This window comes from Peromyscus leucopus, chromosome 1, assembly GCF_004664715.2.
Source record: "Peromyscus leucopus breed LL Stock chromosome 1, UCI_PerLeu_2.1, whole genome shotgun sequence".
Lineage (NCBI taxonomy): Eukaryota > Metazoa > Chordata > Mammalia > Rodentia > Cricetidae > Peromyscus > Peromyscus leucopus.
In genome coordinates, this window is record NC_051063.1 from 26,427,345 (window position 1) to 26,448,185 (window position 20,841).

General features: G+C 39.0%; 1 protein-coding gene across 2 annotated transcripts in view; it reads left to right on the top strand.

The window, feature by feature from the left end:
- Cacul1 (CDK2 associated cullin domain 1) overlaps positions 1-20,841 on the top strand; it is a 72,253-nt gene that overhangs the window by 37,437 nt on the left and 13,975 nt on the right. For both annotated transcript variants that reach the window (XM_028881015.2, XM_028881014.2), the window contains exons 4-5: positions 14,441-14,536; positions 16,419-16,521. In XM_028881015.2, the coding sequence (XP_028736848.1) occupies positions 14,441-14,536; positions 16,419-16,521 (199 nt within the window). The remainder of the gene's footprint in view (positions 1-14,440; positions 14,537-16,418; positions 16,522-20,841) is intronic.

Below are 20,841 nucleotides of genomic sequence, written 5' to 3' on the forward strand. Positions count from 1 at the left end.
TAACAAGATCCAGTCTTCAAAAAGAGTATCTGAGAACTGTAAGAATTTTTCATTTTATTGAAGTTTGACTTTGAGGTAATTTAAAAAAAATCTGTATTCAAAGGTACATGCCTTAAGAACTTCTGTTCTTATAAGAAGTCTGAAGAATTATCTATCTACTTATTCAGACCCCATACTAATAGTCTAAAAATTGGAAGACAGATTTATGAACAACATTTATGTCCTCAAGAAAGGGACTGCAAAGAATGCTGCTTTCCACATCTCCTTTGTGTTTTTATTTTTATAGTAGCTATGGTGGTTTAAATAAGAATGGCTCCTACAGTCTCATATATTTGAATGCTTAGTTATACACCCAAGTATGGTCTGAGTGTTGAGAAAACTACCCTTTCCTATAGAACACCATGTTTACTTGAAGAATGAATGGGATGAAGAACAGACTAATCATTCAGATTTAGGTACTTGAAATGTGTCAGCAGTTAGAAGATTATGTAACTGATTGTTTTCCAGTGGCCAATGTGCTGTGGTAACAAATAAGTAAATTAAAGACTCCCAAGTAGAAGATAAACCAGAGCTCCATGTAATATTTAATGCACCCATTGGTAGTTTCAGGAGTCTTAATTCACACTGCAACAAATTTTTAAGAAACAATCATTTGTTAAGCTTCTGAGAAAGTATTTGTTGTGTCTTGAAGAGGCTACTGAGGGCAGGTGGTGTGACAGCAGCACACGCATTTAACTCCAGCACTTGGGAGGCAGGGGCAGGTGGATCTCTGAGTTTGAGGCCAGCTTCGTCTACAGAGCAAGTTCCAAGACAGCCAGCGCTGCACAGAAACTCTGTCTCAAAAAACTAAACAACAAAAAACCAGAGAGAGAGGGGGGGGAGAGGAGAGAGAAAAAAGGCTATTCAGATATCTTTCTCCCTCCCCCATTTACAAATTTCTGAGGTTAAATTTTCTTTCTTTACTTCAAAAAACATAACAATTGATTATTGAAGCAGATGGCAAGAATTAAGTTGTAAGAGACTTGTTAAAATGTCAAAATAGCCGGGCAGTGGTGGCGCACGCCTTTAATCCCAGCACTCGGGAGGCAGAGCCAGGTGGATCTCTGTGAGTTCGAGGCCAGCCTGGGCTACCAAGTGAGTTCCAGGAAAGGCGCAAAGCTACACAGAGAAACCCTGTCTCGAAAAACCAAAAAAAAAAAAAAAAATTATCAAAAATGAAAATGTCGGGCTCAGTGGTTAAAAGCACTGACTGCTCTTCTGGAGGTCCTGAGTTCAATTCCCAGCAACCACATGGTGGCTCACAACCATCTGTAATAAGATCTGATGCCCTCTTCTGGCCTGCAAGGACACATGCAGGCAGAATACTGTATACATAATTGTGGTTGATATATTGTGCACCCCAATAAACTTATCTGGGGTCAGAGAACAGAACAGCCACTATATTAAACATAGATGTTAGGCAGTGGTAGCACACGCCTTTAATCCTAGCATTCTGGAGGCAGAGATCCATCTGGATCTCTGTGAGTTTAAAGCCACACTGGAAACAGCCAGGCATAGAGATCCACGCCTTTAATCCCAGGGAGTGATGGCAGAAAGCAGAAAGGTATATAAGGCGTGAGGACCAGGAACTAGAGTTGGTTAAGCTTTTAGCTTTTAGCAGCAGTTCAGCTGAGATCCATTTGGATGAGGACTCAGAGACTTTCAGTTTGAGGAAACAGGATCAGCTGAGGAGTTGGCGAGGTGAGGTTAGCTGTGGCTTGTTCTGCTTCTCTGATCTTCCAGCGTTCATCCCAATATCTGGCTCCAGGTTTGTTTTTATTAATAAGACCTTTTAAGATTTGTGCTAAAACGTAATAAGTCTTTTTAAAAGTCTCCATCTATGTTGATTTTAAGTATTGCAAAGCATATATTTATATATTTTGGTTTGGTGTATGACAAAGAAGGTCCATCCTGGAGTAAAAATGCTATCAGCTGCTTATGATATGAAGCAGTTGTGTGGTTTCAGGAACACTGAGCCTTTGCACTTCACAGTGATGCACACTGAAGTGACAGTGATTTGGCTGCAGCAAAAGAGACTAGACTCATGGCAGAGTAGCAGCTTGTAGATTCTTGATAGCAGCAAATATGTAAGACGTGTACGATGGTGTACTTTTGAAGACCTTAGTGATGAGGAGACAATAAAGCATAGCTGCCTTTATTTTGAATTGAATGGTGATGCCTGTGATGACCTACCTATGCTCTTGGACTTTTGTGTTACACAAAGCTGGAGTTCTTTTGGCCCTTGTCCTTTTTAACTTGCCACCTAATTGCTGAGCTACAAGGTAGCTTGCTTTCTAGGAAAGCAGTTTCTTCTCCTAAAACTCTCTAAGTCTCATTATTCTTGGTGAACTCCTAGCTTCCTTCAAAATGGCTCCTTTCCCCTCATTTGCTGTACAAACATCCTACTTCATCTCTTCTTCCTCTTGACACACCATAGAATTCACATCCCTTGGCTTTATATGTGTCTTGAAAACTGAGGGGCTTGTTCTCTGGACCCTCATCTGTGGAGCCATTCACCTCCACCCCAGTCTGCATTATCTGAAGCTCATTGTGCCATGGTGTGGTCTGTTCCTGTACATCCTCCATGTTTGCACAAAATGGATGCTTCCTGCTGTGTTTCAACGTTTCAGTGATTTTCTTTTCCCACTTTGGCAGTACCCAAAGGGTACTAGTAAGCGCAGAACATTTTATTTCTCGACTTTGCCTTATCATACTTTCTCAGTCAGTAAATGGCAAATGTAGCTTGAGTTTTTCTGCCTTTCTCACAGAGAAATATTAGAAGATATTATTCTAATGAGTGGTCACCAGCCATCCATATTATAGAAGAACAGGGCACAATAACTGATGATCTTCCAAAGACACCAATAGCTCTACCTTTAAAATGGTTAACAGACAAGCCTGTATGGGTCCACCAATGGCCTTTAACAACAGAGAAACTCCAGGCTTTAGAAGAGCTGGTAGAAGAACAGTTAAATGCTCAGCATATTGAAAAATCAAGTAGCCCCTGGAATTCTCCTGTCTTTGTTGTTAAAAAGAAATCTGGTAAATGGAGAATGGTGACAGACCTTAGAGCAATTAACAAAGTAATTCAGCCAATGGGCTCTCATTCGGGAGGCTGGGACACCGCAGGCGGAAGGGTGAGATTTTGGCTCTGAGCTCTGACCTCTCGGCTTTCTCTTTCGCATTGTTTCTGTGTTTCTTATTTGGTGGGACGGTTGGTTACATCTATAGGCAAATGTCCATTTGTCCCAGCCTTGAGCTTGGCAGTAGAGTTATAGTAGAGTAGTAAGTGTTGGGAACTAGTTTGCCTATCTAAACACCATTGCTGACCAAGTCACTCATCTTACAATGTCTAATTTGGTTTTAGGAATTATATATGCTTTGGTGAATGGTAGTATCATGTTTACTAAATCCACCTTGCTGTCTGGGTTCTTCATGGTTAAGAGTTGGAGTGTTCCTTGAGGGTACCCTGTTGGTAAAGTCCAGTTTTATTTGTTTTTGGACCATACATTCTTATTGTGTTACCCAGGCTGTTCTCAAACTCCTGGGCTCAAGGGATTCAGCCTCCTTGGGAGTACAGGTGTTCTTCACTGTACCTTCTTAAATCCAGATAGAAAAAAATATTTGATGAAACCCACAAATAAAGGCTTTTTGGAGCCTTTAGGATTAAAGATTTATCATTGATTATTTTCATGTGTACTTATGCACCCACATGAGTTTATGTGTACCATGTGTGCAGGAACCTGTGTGGTCAAGAAGACAGAATCAGGTCTATTGTAAAATGCCCTGTGTGTACTGGAAACTGAAGCTGGGTTCCCTGCAAGAGCAGTAAGTGTTCCGAACTGCCAAACCATGTCTCCAGCTCCATGTTCAGTTATTTTTAATAGTGCAAATGGTTCTAGAGACCAAAATGTTTTAGACTCAATAGAATAAAACCTACTCCCAAGATAGTTATAAAAAGTACACGTTGGTATTAGTATAACTTAACATTTGTGTAAAGAGCTATTAGACTCCTGTTTCTACAAGCAATATATGTTGAAAGGATAGAAAAGAATTAAGTGGCAGGTGTTTCATGGAGGAAGAAGTAAAAATAAAACTCTGAACCCATTTGAACTGGTTGAGGGTGTGGCTGTGGTAGAGCACCTTTGTCTGGCACTGGGTGAGGCTCTTGGTTCAGCCCAAGCACTTGCACCACTTTCCCTAAATATTGGAAGAAGTTTATGACAGCCATTATTTTTCCCACAGCTTGCTTTTTCTTGTTTGATGTGAGGGATTTTTTTTTTTTCAATTAATGTCCAAGCCAGATACTATCATTTTGGAATAGTAAAACTCAAACTAGGCAGCATTTTCCCCAATGGGGACCAGAGTAATACAGAATGTAGGTTTTTAAAGAGGAACAGTTTGATTAGTATTTTCAAAATGACATTCATTTTTAGGTTCCTGGAAAAGATGGAGTTTGTTTTCTCAGACTGTCATACATTATAGTCTTGTCATTTCAAAGGTTTTGAGTGAGTGCTGCATGAAATGTAGAAGTAAAAAAGCTAAGTGTTCTGACATTTGATTCAGCACAAAAAGTACTTTTTAATACTCCTAACCTTTGAGGCTTGGGGACTTTGTAAAGAAATAAAGAGCTCAATTTTATTTATTCTCGCTGCTGTTAAATGTGCCTTTTGATCAGTGTTCATGTTTTTAACTCTTAGACGAAGTGTCCTTTTATGAAAAGGAAAAATATTTTAATATAACAGCTTTTCAGATTTTTTTCTTCTATATGTGTAAAATTTACTTCTTTGAATGCTGAATATCATTTCCTGAGTTCTTTGAAGCTGCTTTGAGGAAGATGATGCATGCCAGTCTGTTCATTTCCAGTGGTTAGGTTCACCTGTAATGCGGAACCATTTCCCCCAAGTTCTCTGGTTGACAAAGATTGCTTTTTAAAATATGACTGGATTTTTCTAAGTGTTAGGCACATGGTTGCTGTTTACTCCTACTCATATAGATGTGAGTTTGTTTTGTCTGATTCTTGACACATTCTTAGAAATAGTGTAGGGTGGGTATTGCTCCTCAGTATGGAAACAAATTCAAAGGGATGAATTAATTACTCAGTATCATAAAGCCTTATTAATACTGAAATAGAAATTTAGATTCAAACAGTGCTAGGTTAGATTCATACATAAATTTTAGATTTCAAAAGACTCTGTCTTTGAAAAATATATGTCTCTGTCTCCTGTATTCCAGGCATTCTGGTCAGATTGGAGAGGAACAGGTGGGGCACAGGTCTTACCTCAGGGGCCTGCAGTTAGTGGCAGGGATGAGTGGGGGCAGTGAGTGAGTTGCCTGCTGAAGGGCCATGGAACTCAGACATTTTGAGAAAGCTACATATCTTCAAGGAATAAAGCAAGTCTGGTGAGGGGTAGGAAAAGAGATGTTTGGGCAGACAAAAGAACACTGATACTACTTGGTATTGGCTAGTTTATACAGAGGATGTAGGATGCAGAAGCAGAAAAGTAGACAATGTGCCCTAAATTAAGAAGTCAGAATTAAGAATAAAAAGTGGGGATTTGAGAGTACTAAGAAGGGAGTTTCAGTACAAAATATCTCAGAGTCACCAGGATCTGATTGAGTCTTAGTGCATATTAAACTTAGCTTGGGATCACAGTCAAATAGTTAAGTGTTTCTGAGCTGTTTACCTCCTATGTATGATGAAGAAAACCTTTATTCCACAGGCAGTTAGGAGGACTAGGAAAAGAAATGGAAAGAGAACACTAACCTGTAAATACTCTGTAATGAAAGATGAAGTAGAGACAGTTCCCCAAATATATTCTGAGCTTCTAGGTAGAAGTGAAAACATTATGAGGTATTTTACAAATTACAAATTTTAAAAATTAAAAACATTTGAGAGTATTAGAACATTGAACATTTCTCAAATAGCTAATACATGACTTCTGTAATTTCACTTTAAAAATATTCTTAATTTTTTTTATGTGTATCTCTGTGTGTGTATGGGTGAGTGGCTGCCTGAAGAGACCAGAAGAGGTCTGGGATCCTTGGTGTTGGAATTACCAGTGGCTGTGAGCTGCCTGGTATAGGGGTTTGGGGAATCAAACTTAGGTCCTTTGGGAGAGCAGCAAGCACTCTTAACTACTGAGCCATTTCTCTAGCCCCTAATTTTTGTTGGACTTGTTACTTAGGAGTCTTAGTGTGGCAGAACTTGAAAGCAAGATATTGTCTTTAAGGTCTGGTTGTCAGGTGAAATTTCCAAAGGACAGGCCTTATGTGGGATGTGTTTTGTTTTTGTATTTTATACATTCCCATTCCTCAACACCCTGACCCAGGAATTAATATTTGGTTGAACATGTGTATCTTAACATTTGCTAATATTTTAATCTTTTAAATTACCCTTTCATTTAAGCTTTTTAATATTAAAATTAACATAAAGAATAAAATAAAATAGTACATGGATATATTTTTTTGTAAAACATAACCTCTTAACTTACAGTACCACAGCAAGATGCCATAGACTGGGAAACATTTCTTACAGTAGTTTGGAAGCTGAGAAGTTCAAGATCAAGTTCTGGGTTAGGGGTTCCTGTTGAGGACTCTTGCTGACTTGTAGGTAGAAGCATTTTCACCAAAGCCTTTCCTCTGTGCCACATTTTGATAGCTAAGGTTTGGGAGTAAGCCCTTTGGTGTCCCTTTAAGGGCACATAGTCTTGTAGGATGAGGGCCATGCTCTTATGACCTCATGGAATCTTGTTTCCTTATTTTAGATCCAGCTACACTGGGAGATCAGACATGTTCAGTCAACATACCGTAAATTTCTAGAGGTTTCCTTAGTTACTTTTGTGACTTAGTATTTTGTAGCAGTGGTGAAGTTAGGTGTGCATTATACTGTACTTCAGTCTAGACCTGCAGGTATATGTGAGTAATTTGAGTCCTTACCTCTCATGTTGATAGATTGTTAGCTAAAGAAACCAAGCTAATATTATAAAAAGTAGCCGCTCCAATAGTGTCTTTTAAAAAAGATTGGTTTATTTTATGTGTATAAGTGTTTTACTTGAGTGTATGTTTGTGTATCTTGTATGTACAGTGCTTGTGGAAGCCAGAAGATGATGTTGGATTCCCCAGAACTAGAGGTACAGATGGTTGTAAGCCGCCATGTGGGTGCTGGGAACTGAACCTGGGTCCTTTTGCAAGAGCAGCAAGCATAATTAACTGCTGGGCTTCTCTTCAGCCCCTCTGGTAGTATCTTGAGCCTGTTCTATATGCTTGAATTCCTTACCCCCCGCCCCAATTCAGGGCCCAATGTAGTTTGATTCCTATAGGGAGCGTCTTCCCTAATTCAATGGTGATTTATTAAAATCTTTTTTTTTGATATATATTTTTTATTTTACAATATCATTCAGTTCTACATATCAGCCATAGGTTCCCCTATTCTCCCCCCTCCCACATCCTCCCCTTACCCCCAGCCCACCCTCCATTCCCACCTCCTCCAGGACAAGTCCTCCCCCAAGGACTGTGATCAACTTGGTAGACTCAGTCCAGGGAGGTCCAGTCCCTTCCTCCCAGACTAAGCCAAGTGTCCCTGCATAAGTTCCAGGTTTCAGACAGCCAACTCATGGAATGAGCACAGGACTTGGTCCCACTGCCTAGATGCCTCCCAAACTGATCAAGCCAATCAACTGTCTCACCTATTCAGAGGGCCTGATCCAGCTGGAGCCCCTCAGCCTTTGGTTCATAGTTCATGTGTTTCCATTCATTTGGCTATTTTTTTTCAATAATTGAGTAAAACTGAAATTTATTATATGCCACAGTTGTCCTAGGGACCTCCGTGCTATATATATATAGCCTCCATGGTTCTATGGGTTGTGGTCTGATTGTTCTTATTTTATATCTAGAATCCACCAATGAGTGAGTACATACCATAACTGTCTTTCTGGGTTTGGGTTACCTCACTCAGGATGATTTTTTCTAGTTCCATCCATTTGCCTGCAAATTTCATGCTTTCATTGTTTTTCTCTGCTGAGTAGTACTCCATTGTGTATATGTACCACATTTTTTCCATCCATTCTTCCGTTGATGGGCATCTAGGTTGTTTCCAGGTTCTGGCTATTACAAATAGTGCTGCTATGAACATAGCTGAGCATGTATCTTTATGGTATGAATCAGCATTCTTTGGGTAGATGCCCAAGAGTGGGATGGCTGGGTCTTGAGGTAGTTCGATTCCTAATTTTCTGAGAAACCGCCATACTGATTTCCACAGTGGTTGTACAAGTTTACATTCCCACCAACAGTGGAGGAGTGTTCCCTTTGCTCCACATCCTCTCCAACATTGGTTGTCATTGGTGTTTTTGATCGTAGCCATTCTAACAGGTGTAAGGTGGTATCTCAGAGTCGTTTTGATTTGCATTTCTCTGATGATTAAGGATGTTGAGCATTTCTTTAAATGTCTTTCAGCCATTTGTAGTTCTTGTTTTGTGAATTCTCTGTTTAGCTCTTTAGCCCATTTTTTAATTGGACTGTTCAGTACTTTGATGTCTAGTTTCTTGAGTTCTTTATATATTGTGGAGATCAATCCTCTGTCAGATGTGGGGTTGGTGAAGATCTTTTCCCAATCTGTTGGCTCTCTTTTTGTCTTACTGACTGTGTCTTTTGCCCTGCAAAAGCTTCTCAGTTTTGAGAGGTCCCATTTATTAATGGTTGTGCTCAGGGTCTGTGCTGTCGGTGTTTTATTTAGGAAATGGTCTCCGGTGCCAATGCGTTCAAGAGTGCTTCCTATTTTCTTTTCTATTAAGTTTAGTGTAACTGGATTTATGTTTAGGTCTTTGATCCACTTGGACTTGAGTTTTGTGCATGGTGACAGATATGGATCTATTTGTAATCTTTTACATATTGACATCCAGTTATGCCAGCACCATTTGTTGAAGATACTTTCTTTGTTCCATTGTATAGTTTTGGCTCCTTTGTCAAAAACCAGGTGTTCATATGTGCATGGATTAATGTCAGGGTCTTCAATTCGATTCCATTGGTCCGTATGTCGGTTTTTATACCAGTACCAAGCTGTTTTTATTACTATAGCTCTATAGTAGAGTTTGAGGTCCGGGATGGTGATGCCTCCAAGGGTTGCTTTATCGTATAGGATTCTTTTAGCTATCCTGGGTCTTTTGTTTTTCCATATAAAGTTGAGTATTTTTCTTTCCAAGTCTGTGAAGAATTGTGTTGGAATTTTGATGGGGATTGCATTGAATCTGTAGATTGCTTTTGGTAAGATTGCCATTTTTACTATGTTAATCCTACCTATCCATGAGCATGGGAGATCCTTCCATTTTTTGATATCTTCTTCAATTTCTTTTCTTTAGAGATTTAAAGTTCTTATCAAAAAGGTCTTTCACTTGTTTAGTTAGTGTTATCCCAAGGTATTTTATATTATTTGTGGCTATTGTAAAGGGTGATGTTTCTCTGACTTCTTTCTCAGCCCTTTTATCATTTGTGTATAGGAGGGCTACTGATTTTTTTTGAGTTGATCTTGTATCCTGCCACTTTACTGAAGGAGTTTATCAGCTGTAGAAGTTCCCTGGTAGAGTTTTTGGGGTCACTTATGTATACTATCATATCATCTGCAAATAGTGAAAGTTTGACTTCTTCCTTGCCAATTTGTATCTCTTTGATCTCCTTTTGTTGTCTTATTGCTCTAGCTAGAACTTCTAGTACTATATTGAATACATATGGGGAGAGTGGACAGCCTTGTCTTGTTCCTGAATTTAGTGGTATCGCTTTGAGTTTCTCTCCGTTTAATTTGATGTTTGCTGTTGGCTTGCTATAAATTGCTTTTATTATGTTTAGAAATGTTCCTTGTATTCCTATTCTTTCTAAGACCTTTATCATGAAGGGGTGTTGGGTTTTGTCAAAGGCTTTTTCAGCATCTAGGGAGATGATCATGTGGTTTTTTTCTTTCAGTTTGTTTATATGGTGTATTACATTGACTGATTTCCGTATGTTGAACCATCCTTGCATCCCTGGGATGAATCCTACTTGGTCGTGATGGATGATTGTTTTGATGTATTCTTGGATTTGGTTTGCCAATATTTTGTTGAGTATTTTTGCATCAATGTTCATGAGGGAGATTGGTCTGTAGTTCTCTTTCTTTGTTGCATCTTTGTGTGGTTTGAGTATCAGGGTAATTGTAGCCTCATAAAAAGAGTTTGGTAGTGTTCCTTCTGTTTCTATTGTGTGGAACACTTTGAAGAGGATTGGTATTAGTTCTTCTTTGAAAGTCTGGTAGAATTCTGCACTGAAACCATCTGGTCCTGGGCTTTTTTTAGTTGGGAGACTTTTGATGACTGTTTCTATTTCTTTAGGGGTTATTGGTCTATTTAAATGGTTTATCTGGTCTTAATTTAATTTTGGTATTTGGTATTTATCCAGAAAATTGTCCATTTCTTCCTGGTTTTCCATTTTTGTGGAGTACAGGTTTTTGAAGTATGATCTGATGATTCTCTGGATTTCCTCATTGTCTGTTGTTATGTCTCCCTTTTCATTTCTGATTTTGTGAATTTGGGTGCTCTCTCTTTGCCTTTTGGTTAATTTGGCTAGTGGTTTGTCTATCTTGTTGATTTTTTCAAAGAACCAACTCTTTGTTTCATTGATTTTTTGTATTGTTCTCTTGTTTTCTATTTTGTTGATTTCAGCCCTCAATTTGATTATTTCCTGGCGTCTATTTCTCCTGGGTGAGTTTGTTTCTTTTTGTTCTAGAGCTTTCAGTTGTGCTGTTAATTCATTGGTATGGGATTGCTCCATCTTCTTTATGTGTGCATTTAGAGCTATGAATTTTCCTCTTAGCACTGCTTTCATAGTGTCCCATAAGTTTGGGTATGTTGTACTTTCATTTTCATTGAATTCTAGGAACTCTTTAATTTCCGTCTTTATTTCTTCCTTGACCCATTGATGTTTCAGGTGGGCATTATTCAGTTTCCATGAGTTTGTGGGTTTTCTATAATTTTTGTTGTTATTGAGTTCTAACTTTAAGGCATGGTGGTCTGATAAGATACAGGAGGTTATTCCAATTTTTTTGTATCTGTTGAGATTTGTTTTGTGTCCAAGCATGTGGTCAATTTTTGAGAAGGTTCCATGGGGTGCTGAGAAGAAGGTATATTCTTTTGTGTTAGGATGGAATATTCTGTAGATATCTATTAGGTCCATTTGAGTCATAACATCTGTTAGGTCCTTTATTTCTTTGTTAAGTTTCAGTCTGGTAGATCTATCTTTTGGTGAGAGTGGTGTGTTAAAATCTCCCACTACTAATGTGTGGGGTTTGATGTGCGTTTTAAACTTTAGTAGTGTTTCTTTTATGAATGTGGGTGCTTTTGTATTTGGAGCATAAATGTTTAGAATCGAGACTTCATCTTGGTGGATTTTTCCCGTGATGAATATGTAATGTCCATCCTGGTCTCTTTTGATTGATTTTAGTTTGAAGTCTATTTTATTAGATATTAGGATAGCTACACCAGCTTGTTTCTTAGGTCCATTTGCTTGGAAAACCTTTTCCCAGCCCTTTACTCGGAGGTAGTGTCTTTCTTTGGAGTTAAGGTGTGTTTCTTGTATGCAGCATATGGATGGGTCCTGTTTTTTTATCCATTCTGTTAGCCTGTGTCTTTTTATAGGTGAGCTGAGACCATTGATATTGATGGATATTAGTGACCAGTGATTGTTAATTCCTGTTATTTTTTTGGTTGTGTTGTCCTTCTGTGGTGTATGTTGGTGTAGGATTATCTATTGCTTGATTTTTCATGGATGTGTTTAGCTTCTTTGGGTTGAATTTTCCCTTCTAGTGCTTTCTGTAGGGCTGGGTTTGTGGACAGGTATTGATTAAATCTGGTTTTATCCTGGAATATTTTGTTTACTCCGCCTATGGTGATTGAGAGTTTTGCTGGGTATAATAGTCTGGGTTGGCATCCGTGGTCTCTTAGTGTCTGCATGAGGTTTGTCCATGATCTTCTAGCTTTCATAGTCTCTATTGAGTAGTCTGGTGTTATTCTGATGGGTTTGCCTTTATATGTTACTTGGTCCTTTTCCTTTGCAGCTCTTAATATTTTTTCTTTATTCTGTGTGTCTAGTGTTTTGATTATTATGTGGCGAGGGGACTTTTTTTTTGGATCCAGCCTATTCGGTGTTCTGTAAGCTTCTTGTATCTTCATAGGTATTTCTTTCTTTAGGTTAGGAAAGTTTTCTTCTATGATTTTGTTGAATATATTTTCTGTGCCTTTGAGTTGGTATTCTTCTCCTTCTTCTATCCCTATTATTCTTAGGTTTGGTCTTTTCATGGTGTCCCAAATTTCCTGGACGTTTTGTGTTAGGACTTTTTTGTCTTTAGTGTTTTCTTTGACTGACGAATCTATTTTCTCTATCATGTCTTCAGCGTCAGAGATTCTCTGTTCCATCTCTTGCAATCGGTTGGTTATGCTTGTTTCTGTAGTTCCTGTTCGTTTAGTCAGGATTTCTATTTCCAGTATTCCCTCAGCATGTGTTTTCTTTATTGTCTCAAATTCATTTTTCAGATCTTGGAATGTTTCTTTCATCTGTTTAATTGCTTTTTCTTGGCTTGATTTGATTTCTTCCCATTTTTTGTTCGTTTTTTCTTCCATTTCTTTAAGGGAGTTTTTTATTTCCTCTTTAATGGAGTTTTTCATTTCCTCTTTAAGGGAAGATTTTATTTCCTCTTTAAGGGAGTTTTTTATTTCCTCTTTAAGGAAAGTTTTTATTCCTCTTTAAGGTAGTTTTTCAATTCCTCTTTAAGGAAAGTTTTTATTTCCTCATTGAGGGAATGTTTTATTTCTTCTTTAAGGGCCTCTATCATCTTCTTAATGTCATTTTTATGGTTGATTTCTTCTGTTTCTTCTGTCATGGTATGTTTAGGTCTTGCAGGTGTAGAATCACTAGGTTCTGATGTTGCCATGTAGGTCTTTATGTTGTTGCCTGTATTTTTGCACTGGCGTCTACTCATCTCTTCCTCTGTGAGGTGCAGGTGGTGTCTGTGTCTGAGAGTGCCTCTCTTGTTCTAATTTTTAGTCTTGGTTTAGTAGTGGTTCTTGGTTAAATTGGTGCTATTGGGCTATTTCTTCAGGGGCAGCTGATTTTGATCGGTGAATTATATACTTATGATTCTGGTGATCTGGTTTGGTGTCTGGGTAGCGCCTTCTTCTGTGTTCCCAGGTCACGTTTTGTTCATTTGTCAACTCCTCAGCTGATCTTGTTTCTTCAGACTTTAAACTGTAGGCATCTGAATCCTCTCCCAGATGGGTTTCAGCTGAGCAGGGTAGTCTCACCAACACCTCCAAGTTGTTGGGTTTCACAGGATCAGCAGCTGGGCCCTGGGTTGTTCTCAGACGGAGTGTTCAGATTCGTTCTGGTTCTGACCCACGGAGATAGCTTCTTCCCCAGATGTTGGGGTTAGGGGCGTCCCTGTTCCAAGCTGCGTCTGCTTGTCTCCGTCCCTGGGCCTGTCTACCTCTGCGGTCCGCCGGGCCTGTATGTCCCTGTCAGCTGCCGCTGGGTCTGTCTGCCTCTGGGGGCCGCCACCGGGCCTGAATGTCTCTGCCGGCTGCAGCCAGGACTGAATGTCCCTGTCGGCCGCTGCTGCCCGGCCCGTTTACCTCAGCGGCCGCCGCCGCTGGGCCCGTCTACCTCCACGGGCCGCCGCCACAGGCCTACCTGCGTCTGCTTGTCTTTACCGCCGGGCCTGTCTACCTCTGTGGGCCGCCGCTGGGCCTGAATGTCTCTGCCGGCTGCCGCCTGGCCTGAATGTCCCTGTCGGCTGCCGCCGCTGGGCCCGTCTACCTCCGTGGGCCGCTGCCGCAGGCCTACCTGTGTCTGCTTGTCTCTGCCGCTGGGTCTGTCTACCTCTGTGGGCCGCTGCTGGGGCTGAATGTCTCTTCCGGCTGCCACTGGGCCTGAATATCCCTGTCGGCTGCTGCCGCTGGGCACATCTACCTCAGCGGGCTGCTGCTGGGCCTGTTGACCTCCGCGGGCCGCCGCCGCAGGCCTACCTGCGTCTGCTTGTCTCTGCCGCCGGGCCTGTCTACCTCTGTGGGCTGCTGCTGGGCCTGAATGTCTCTGCCGGCTGCCGCCGGGCCTGAATGTCCCTGTCGGCTGCCGCCGCTGGGCCCATCTCTATTAAAATCTTAATATGTTAAAGTTATACAGTTTTTAAAGGTGACTAAACTGATTTGGAACAAAGAAACCTTAACTGACTTTAAAGTATTTTAAAGACACACACACACACACACACACCACCCCACCCTCTTACTGGGAATTTGGATTCTTTCTAAGTTGGTTTGTATCGCAGGAGGTTGAAGAAGGACTTTCACCTGGTTTCTCAGAGTGTTTATGTTGATATTCTTTCTTAAAGGCCAGCCCTCCAGACCTCTATATTGAAAGATTTAATATAGCTCTGGGACAGTATATGGGAGCATTGCAGAGCATCGTGCCTCTTTTCATATATATGGTAAGTTAGAGCTCTGTTTACCTTTCCCAAACCATGTGGGCTTAATTGTGTTCTGGTTTTCTTTTACTATATTTTTAAATTTCCATTTCATTCCTGAGTCAGATTAAAGATGGGTGTGTCTAATCACTACCTTATTCTTTACAGCACATCTAAATGGAATAAGCCTAAAAGTGAAGGCGAGAGAGACGAAATCATGCCCAATTTTGAGAATGAAGAAAGGCATTTCTTCCCTTCCTCATAGTTTTCTTTATTAAATTTGTTCTTTCACATTTCATACTATATATAGTATATATAGTTTACTTTCTCCTCCAACCCTTTCTTATCTCCAGATAAGGGGGGTGCTGCACCCTCATCCCCATATTCCCACAGGTCCCATTTTCACATTCTTGCTGAAAGAAGACCTTTAAATCCTTTCAGGAAGGAGAATATTAGTTGATGTTAGAATGAAAAACCTTTGTTCAGCAAAATACCAAAACCAAAAATAGGTGGAGAAGTTTGTAGGAAATTTACAAAACACAAGACACAGGTTTGTCTTCGCTAACTAGTTTTCATAGATTACGTAGGAAAGGGTCAGCAATACTGTTTTTTGACAAAAAGGTATTGAATTGGATAGTTCACAGAAAATACATAGCATAAAAAAGGAAAATTATATCCAATATCATTGTTAAATACAAGTTAAAATTACTTTTTAAAAAGTTCTTGGAAGTACTCATTTCTGATGAAGCTGTAGAGAAAACTGGTCTATAATTTAGATATAAATTGGTAAAATTAGAGTGAATTGGTAAAATTGCCTTGGAAGACTCAAAATGTTATTTCTAGAATTTCTCAAACTCATGTAGAGCTAGAATACAGGATCAGCTTTGATTGCACACCTATTGGCATGGTTGTAGTTTTTAACTAACCATGTACATCTTGTTTTTATGGTTTATGTTTGATTGTTTTTTTTTTGTTTTTTTTTTTTTGAGGCAAGGTTTCTCTGTGTAACCACTCTGGCTATCCCTGGAACTTGCTTTGTAGACCAGGCTGGCCTCCAGCTCATGGAGATCCACCTCCGTCTGCCTGGGATTAAAGGCCTGCACCACCACTGCCTGACTTATATAGCCTTTTTTTACAGAAGGGAAAACACTGTTCAGAACCAAGAGAGTGAGTGAGTGGTTTGTTTTCTATTCTTTGGCATTGAGCTAGCATTTAAACATGAACAAATGTAATGTTTTTAGATTTGTGTTTGTTTTTTTCCTAGTTAGGCTGATTTTGGTTTCAAGAAAGAGAGAACTTGATTCAAAGTGACTCAGGTAAATAAGGAAGCAGACCTTGAGTCCTTGAGAGTAGGCAGTTCCCAGGGTGTTCTAATCAAGGTTTCTGTTTTGTCTCTTGCTGTACACCATACAACTCATCTTATTTTGGATATAAATGAAACAACTTTCCCTTCAAGGACTGCTTGCTCTTAGCCTGATTAGGGTATCTGCCTCTAAACAGAGATAGTATCTGGAATTTGGTGCACTGACCATTGCTGAAGGGCATGTTTACAGGGACTCTTCCTGGTAGCTTCCACTGCTTGCCTTCAGCCTGGATGTTGAGGAGTGCCTTCCCGAATTTCAGCATTGCCTTTTGATGCTTCTAATGAATGCTTAAAGGACATGGCACACAGTGTGGCTCCATATTGCTGTGATTGTTTGGATCTTCCAGCCTTTTAACCTCATGCCAAAAAGACCTGTGACTAGGAATGGCTGGGTTTTGCTGTTTGCTGGGTATTTTTATTTTATTGTTTTTTTAAATCCATACATTTATACATTATTTCCTAAAACAACACTTAGTTCTCCCACTCATGGAAATGATTACTTTCCATTGTTGATATATAAAAACTTATTTTTTTTTTTTTCAGAATAAGTTTTACATAGAAACTAAGCTTAACAGAGACTTAAAAGATGATCTTATAAAGCTGTTTACGGAACACGTTGCAGAAAAGCACATTTACAGCCTAATGCGTAAGTATTTTTACTTCTTATGGGGTGAGACAGCACTAGCCATGGTCTCCTTTTTCCTTCCTCCCTCCCTTCTCCATCTCAGTGTTACTCTTTCCTTTCATCTGAGAACATTGTCTACTAAACTCCAATATTGACATCTGTAGGACCAGAGAGCAGGAAGTTGTAAAGCCTACCTCAGTCTGGAGAGAGATACCTGGGGATTGAAACTGTGGTTTATGGATCATCCACTGTTGTTAGATACTTAGGCGGGTCATGTATTGGACTGTGTCTTGTGCCTGGTTGTGTTGCCATTTCTTCACTGAGCAGAAATATGATTAGCAGGGTCACATGTAACTGCAGTATCATTTACTCTCAAAGGAGCACTGGGTGTCTGAAGGCCAGCACAGATTCTATCTGGTTTCTACTATTAGTCTAGTATGGCTGTTGTTCCCCATGTTAGCAAGCAGCTAGCCTCCTGTGGATTAGCATTTGTAAAATATTACCATGGCTGTACAGATAGCTAATTATAATACAAGTGCCAAGCTCAGTCAGGTTTTTCCCCATCCCCGGCTCACAATAGGTGGCATTGTTTCCTCTTCATCTAAAGGAGTGCATTCCAGGTATACCATCACTTGTTACTCAGCACCTTCAAAAAAGCTGTTTTGATCAGTATTTAGTAATTGGTACTAATGTAGATTGTAGTTTTTCCCCCCAGTCTTTTAGTTGTAATTAGTTGCTGCCATACAAAAGTTTTACTGAAATTTACAAAGTAATTGTTTTAAGCTTGACCACAAACTCTTTTTGTCACTTTTGATTTTAAAATAAGAGAAGAGATTTATATACTGGACCAGTTTACTTTTGCAAGTCACAGTTTTCACACAGTTAGTATAGATTTGGTTGACATCATTTTGCTCCCAGAAGATCCAGAAACTTGGACTTATAAACATGCATTGTTTTTAAGACTGGACAGATAACTTATAAGAATTTTTGTACGTTAACCCTGAGGTATTCCACTTGTTTTGGTTTTGAGAGAGGGTCTTGCTTAGCCCATATTGGCTTAGAACTTTAAGCAATCCTCTTGCCTGAGCCTTCCAACTTGTGGGATTACAGAGGTGTATTGCTGCACCAGCTTCTGGCCATTGGTTTTAGCCTTGGATACTGACATTCTTTTTAACTTTTTAAAGCACATTTTCTTCTTTGTTAAAATTTTATAAAGAAATGCTATGTCTGAGAGAAATATGTATTTTCTTTCTAAATTCGTCTTTATACTTGCTAATAATTTGGAAGTTAACTTTATTGGCCATATGGAAAGAATATTGAAGAGAATATTGCACTTAGATTGGATGTGAGTGCTTTCTAGTCTGGGGTTTTCATGAAATTGACACTTAAAGGATACATCCTTTTTCCAGAAAATAGAAAAAGCCCTTAAATTTTGTAAGTTGGATAAAACTAAACACATTAGATATTTATTGAGCAGTTAGTAGGTATTGTACATATGATAGAAGACACAAAGTGGCTGATGGACACATTGGTTTGGGTCCCAGGACAAGGGAGCTCTATAAATGTTTTAACAGTTGTAAAGATGATTATTTAAAGGATTTTTGAACAGGAACACACACAGTTTACATGTAGTAGGACCTGTTCTAGATATTTTACAAGTATTATTTGAATATCTTGACACAATAGGTAGGTGGTTATTACCATAGAAATTGAGGCAGAGAGATAAAAATGAAGTCAAAACAACAGTGATTCAGAGTTGGTATGTTGACTCTAGTGGCTATAATACAAGTATACTTAGTGTCTAATTTTCTAAAAATGTGAATGTTAGTTTCCTTCCTTTGGCCTTTAACACACTTGGATGTGCTACTATTCCATTCACTGTTGTTTGGAAACATAGTGGCTTCAACCAGCAGTATCTTTTAATTTTCTGTGTAATCTGGAAAGGACTTGGTAAGGCATTTTATCTGCCTTGCTCCACACTGGCTGATGTGGCCCAACTAGGGCTTTCTGTTGTTGACTAACATGACTGCTAAGTTAGTGTGGTTTTTAATGTCTTAGGTTTTTCTCCAACAGTGAATGTTCCAAGATTCAGAAAATAGAAACTTGGAAACTATGTCTAAAGTCCTGGTCTCAGAATAAATTTTCTGCATTCTGCTGGGTGAGCAATCACAGAGCCTAAACTTCTGGGGTGAGGGGGATGATCATGGACCCCCATCTCTCAGTGGGAAGTATTTCAAACGAGTGTGTGAGATTCCATGTCTTAAACTAGTAAGGCAAGAGAAAATAAAATCCTGTGTGCTAAAAACAAATTGGTACTCGATGTCTTCATGTTCATGAATTAGTATTTGTGACTAAGAAACAGTGAGTGTTGTTATTGTAGGTGAAGCTAGTTTCCCATCAGCACTGTGTATGGTCTTTGCATACATGTGTCCTTAGAAAATAAAGCGACATGGTTTTGACTGGTAACAAAATTGCTTTTCTCAGAAATTTGTTTTCACTTTGAATTAAACTGAATGTAGAACTAGGAGGATTTACATTAATTAAAGTATTTGCATGGTACTGTACTGAGCAGATGCAGATGTAGTAATCAGGTTGGACATTTCCAGAGAAAGTATAATGTGTTGACTTTTGCAGTTAAAGGTAGTTTACTTTGCAGATAGTTTCAAATATTTGTACTTAAATTTCCTTAGGAATCTATATTTTACTTTTAGACCCTTGTAGTTTGACACTTTTTAAATTCATGTAGTTTTAGTTTTCATTTCTAGAACAAATTAATAAAAGAATCCCCTGGACTCTGAAGGCAGTAAGATGGCTGAATAGGTCAGGTTGCTTTCTGTTAAGCCTGACCATCTTAGTCCGTGGATTAGGAGAGTGGAAAGAGAAGTGGTTCTCACAAGTTGTCTTCTGACCTTCAGATATGCACTGTGGCATTCATGCATGTATGTGCACTATACACTATAAATAAATGTAATGAAAATGTAAAAGAAAATCCTGTGTAAGATCTTAGCACCAAGAAACATTTGAAACATCAGAGGAGTTCAGGACCCAGCAAGATACTTAAGAGTTTAATGTCTATGCCTAGGCTTAACCCCCCTTTGATTGACATACTTCTGTGAGTAGAAGGATTGTTGAAGTACGCTGTTTTTTGATACATGGCTTTCAGAAGAAACCAATTACTAAGAACAACACTTTACTAGCACCAGTCCATGTAAAACAAGTGAGTCTGTGGAGTATGTTTGGTGAAGGAAGAGCGATTACAGGGTTCAGAGGGAATAGAAGTTTCCCAACCATATGAAATGCTCATCCAGTTAAAGCAAACAAAGATGGCAAAGGCCAGAACTTGCTGGGTGCAGTAAACACCCCATCCCCTTGCATCCTTAGCAAGTCCCAGTTCTTTAGAGAAAAAAAATCTGGAAAATCCTTTAAACTTACTTTGTCTGAAGAGTGTAGATGGAGAAGAGAGGATGTTAGCAAATTATTAAAATACTTTATCAGCTCTTGATAACCCTTTATTGTTTGGAGGTTTTGTTTTGTTTGCTTTATTGAGATGGAGTCTCTTATAGCCCAAGCTGGCTTGAAACTCTTAAAGATGACCTTGAACTTCTGATTCCTCTGCTTTCACCTTCCATGCCTGGTTTAGGTTATGTTGGGGGTCAAACCCAGAACTTTGTACACGGTAGGCAAACACTAACAAACTGAACTACATCCCTAGCCTGTAGTAATATTTATTCTTGAATATAATTATTTATAGTTAGTTCACCCCAAATTATTTATACACATTTCATGTGCTATGTATGTCTTTTTAAAATTTGCCATTTCTTCATAGCTGTCAGGTTGGCATAGAAATTATGGTAGGGACTGTTGACAGAGTCATTACTTAGCCACATATTGAGTATGTGATTAAGTATGAAGGCCTCAGGAATTGGTCAAAAACTAGGAACATAGATTGGTAAAAAGAGCACTTATATTTGGGGTACATGCTGAGTACCTAAGGCTTTCAGAACACAACATTTAGAATTTCAGTTTTTAAACATTAGATTTTAAAGTACCATGATTTTATGACAGTTCACATTTGTTATCCTTAACGTTTGTCATTCAAAATTGAAACTACATGTGGATGATGAGAAGAAGATAGGAAGAATAAAGAAAGCACCTCTGATGATCTTTATTAGTAAATTCCATAGCAAGTCACATCCTGTGTCTAAAGTTACCAAATCCTTGAAGTAAGGAAGTATTTCCATTTTCAAAATGACATGGATAAAGGAAAATAGTTAACTATAAACCTGGCTTATATAAAATCCCACCATTTAGTTTTCTCTTTCTTCTCCCCCCCCCCCTTTT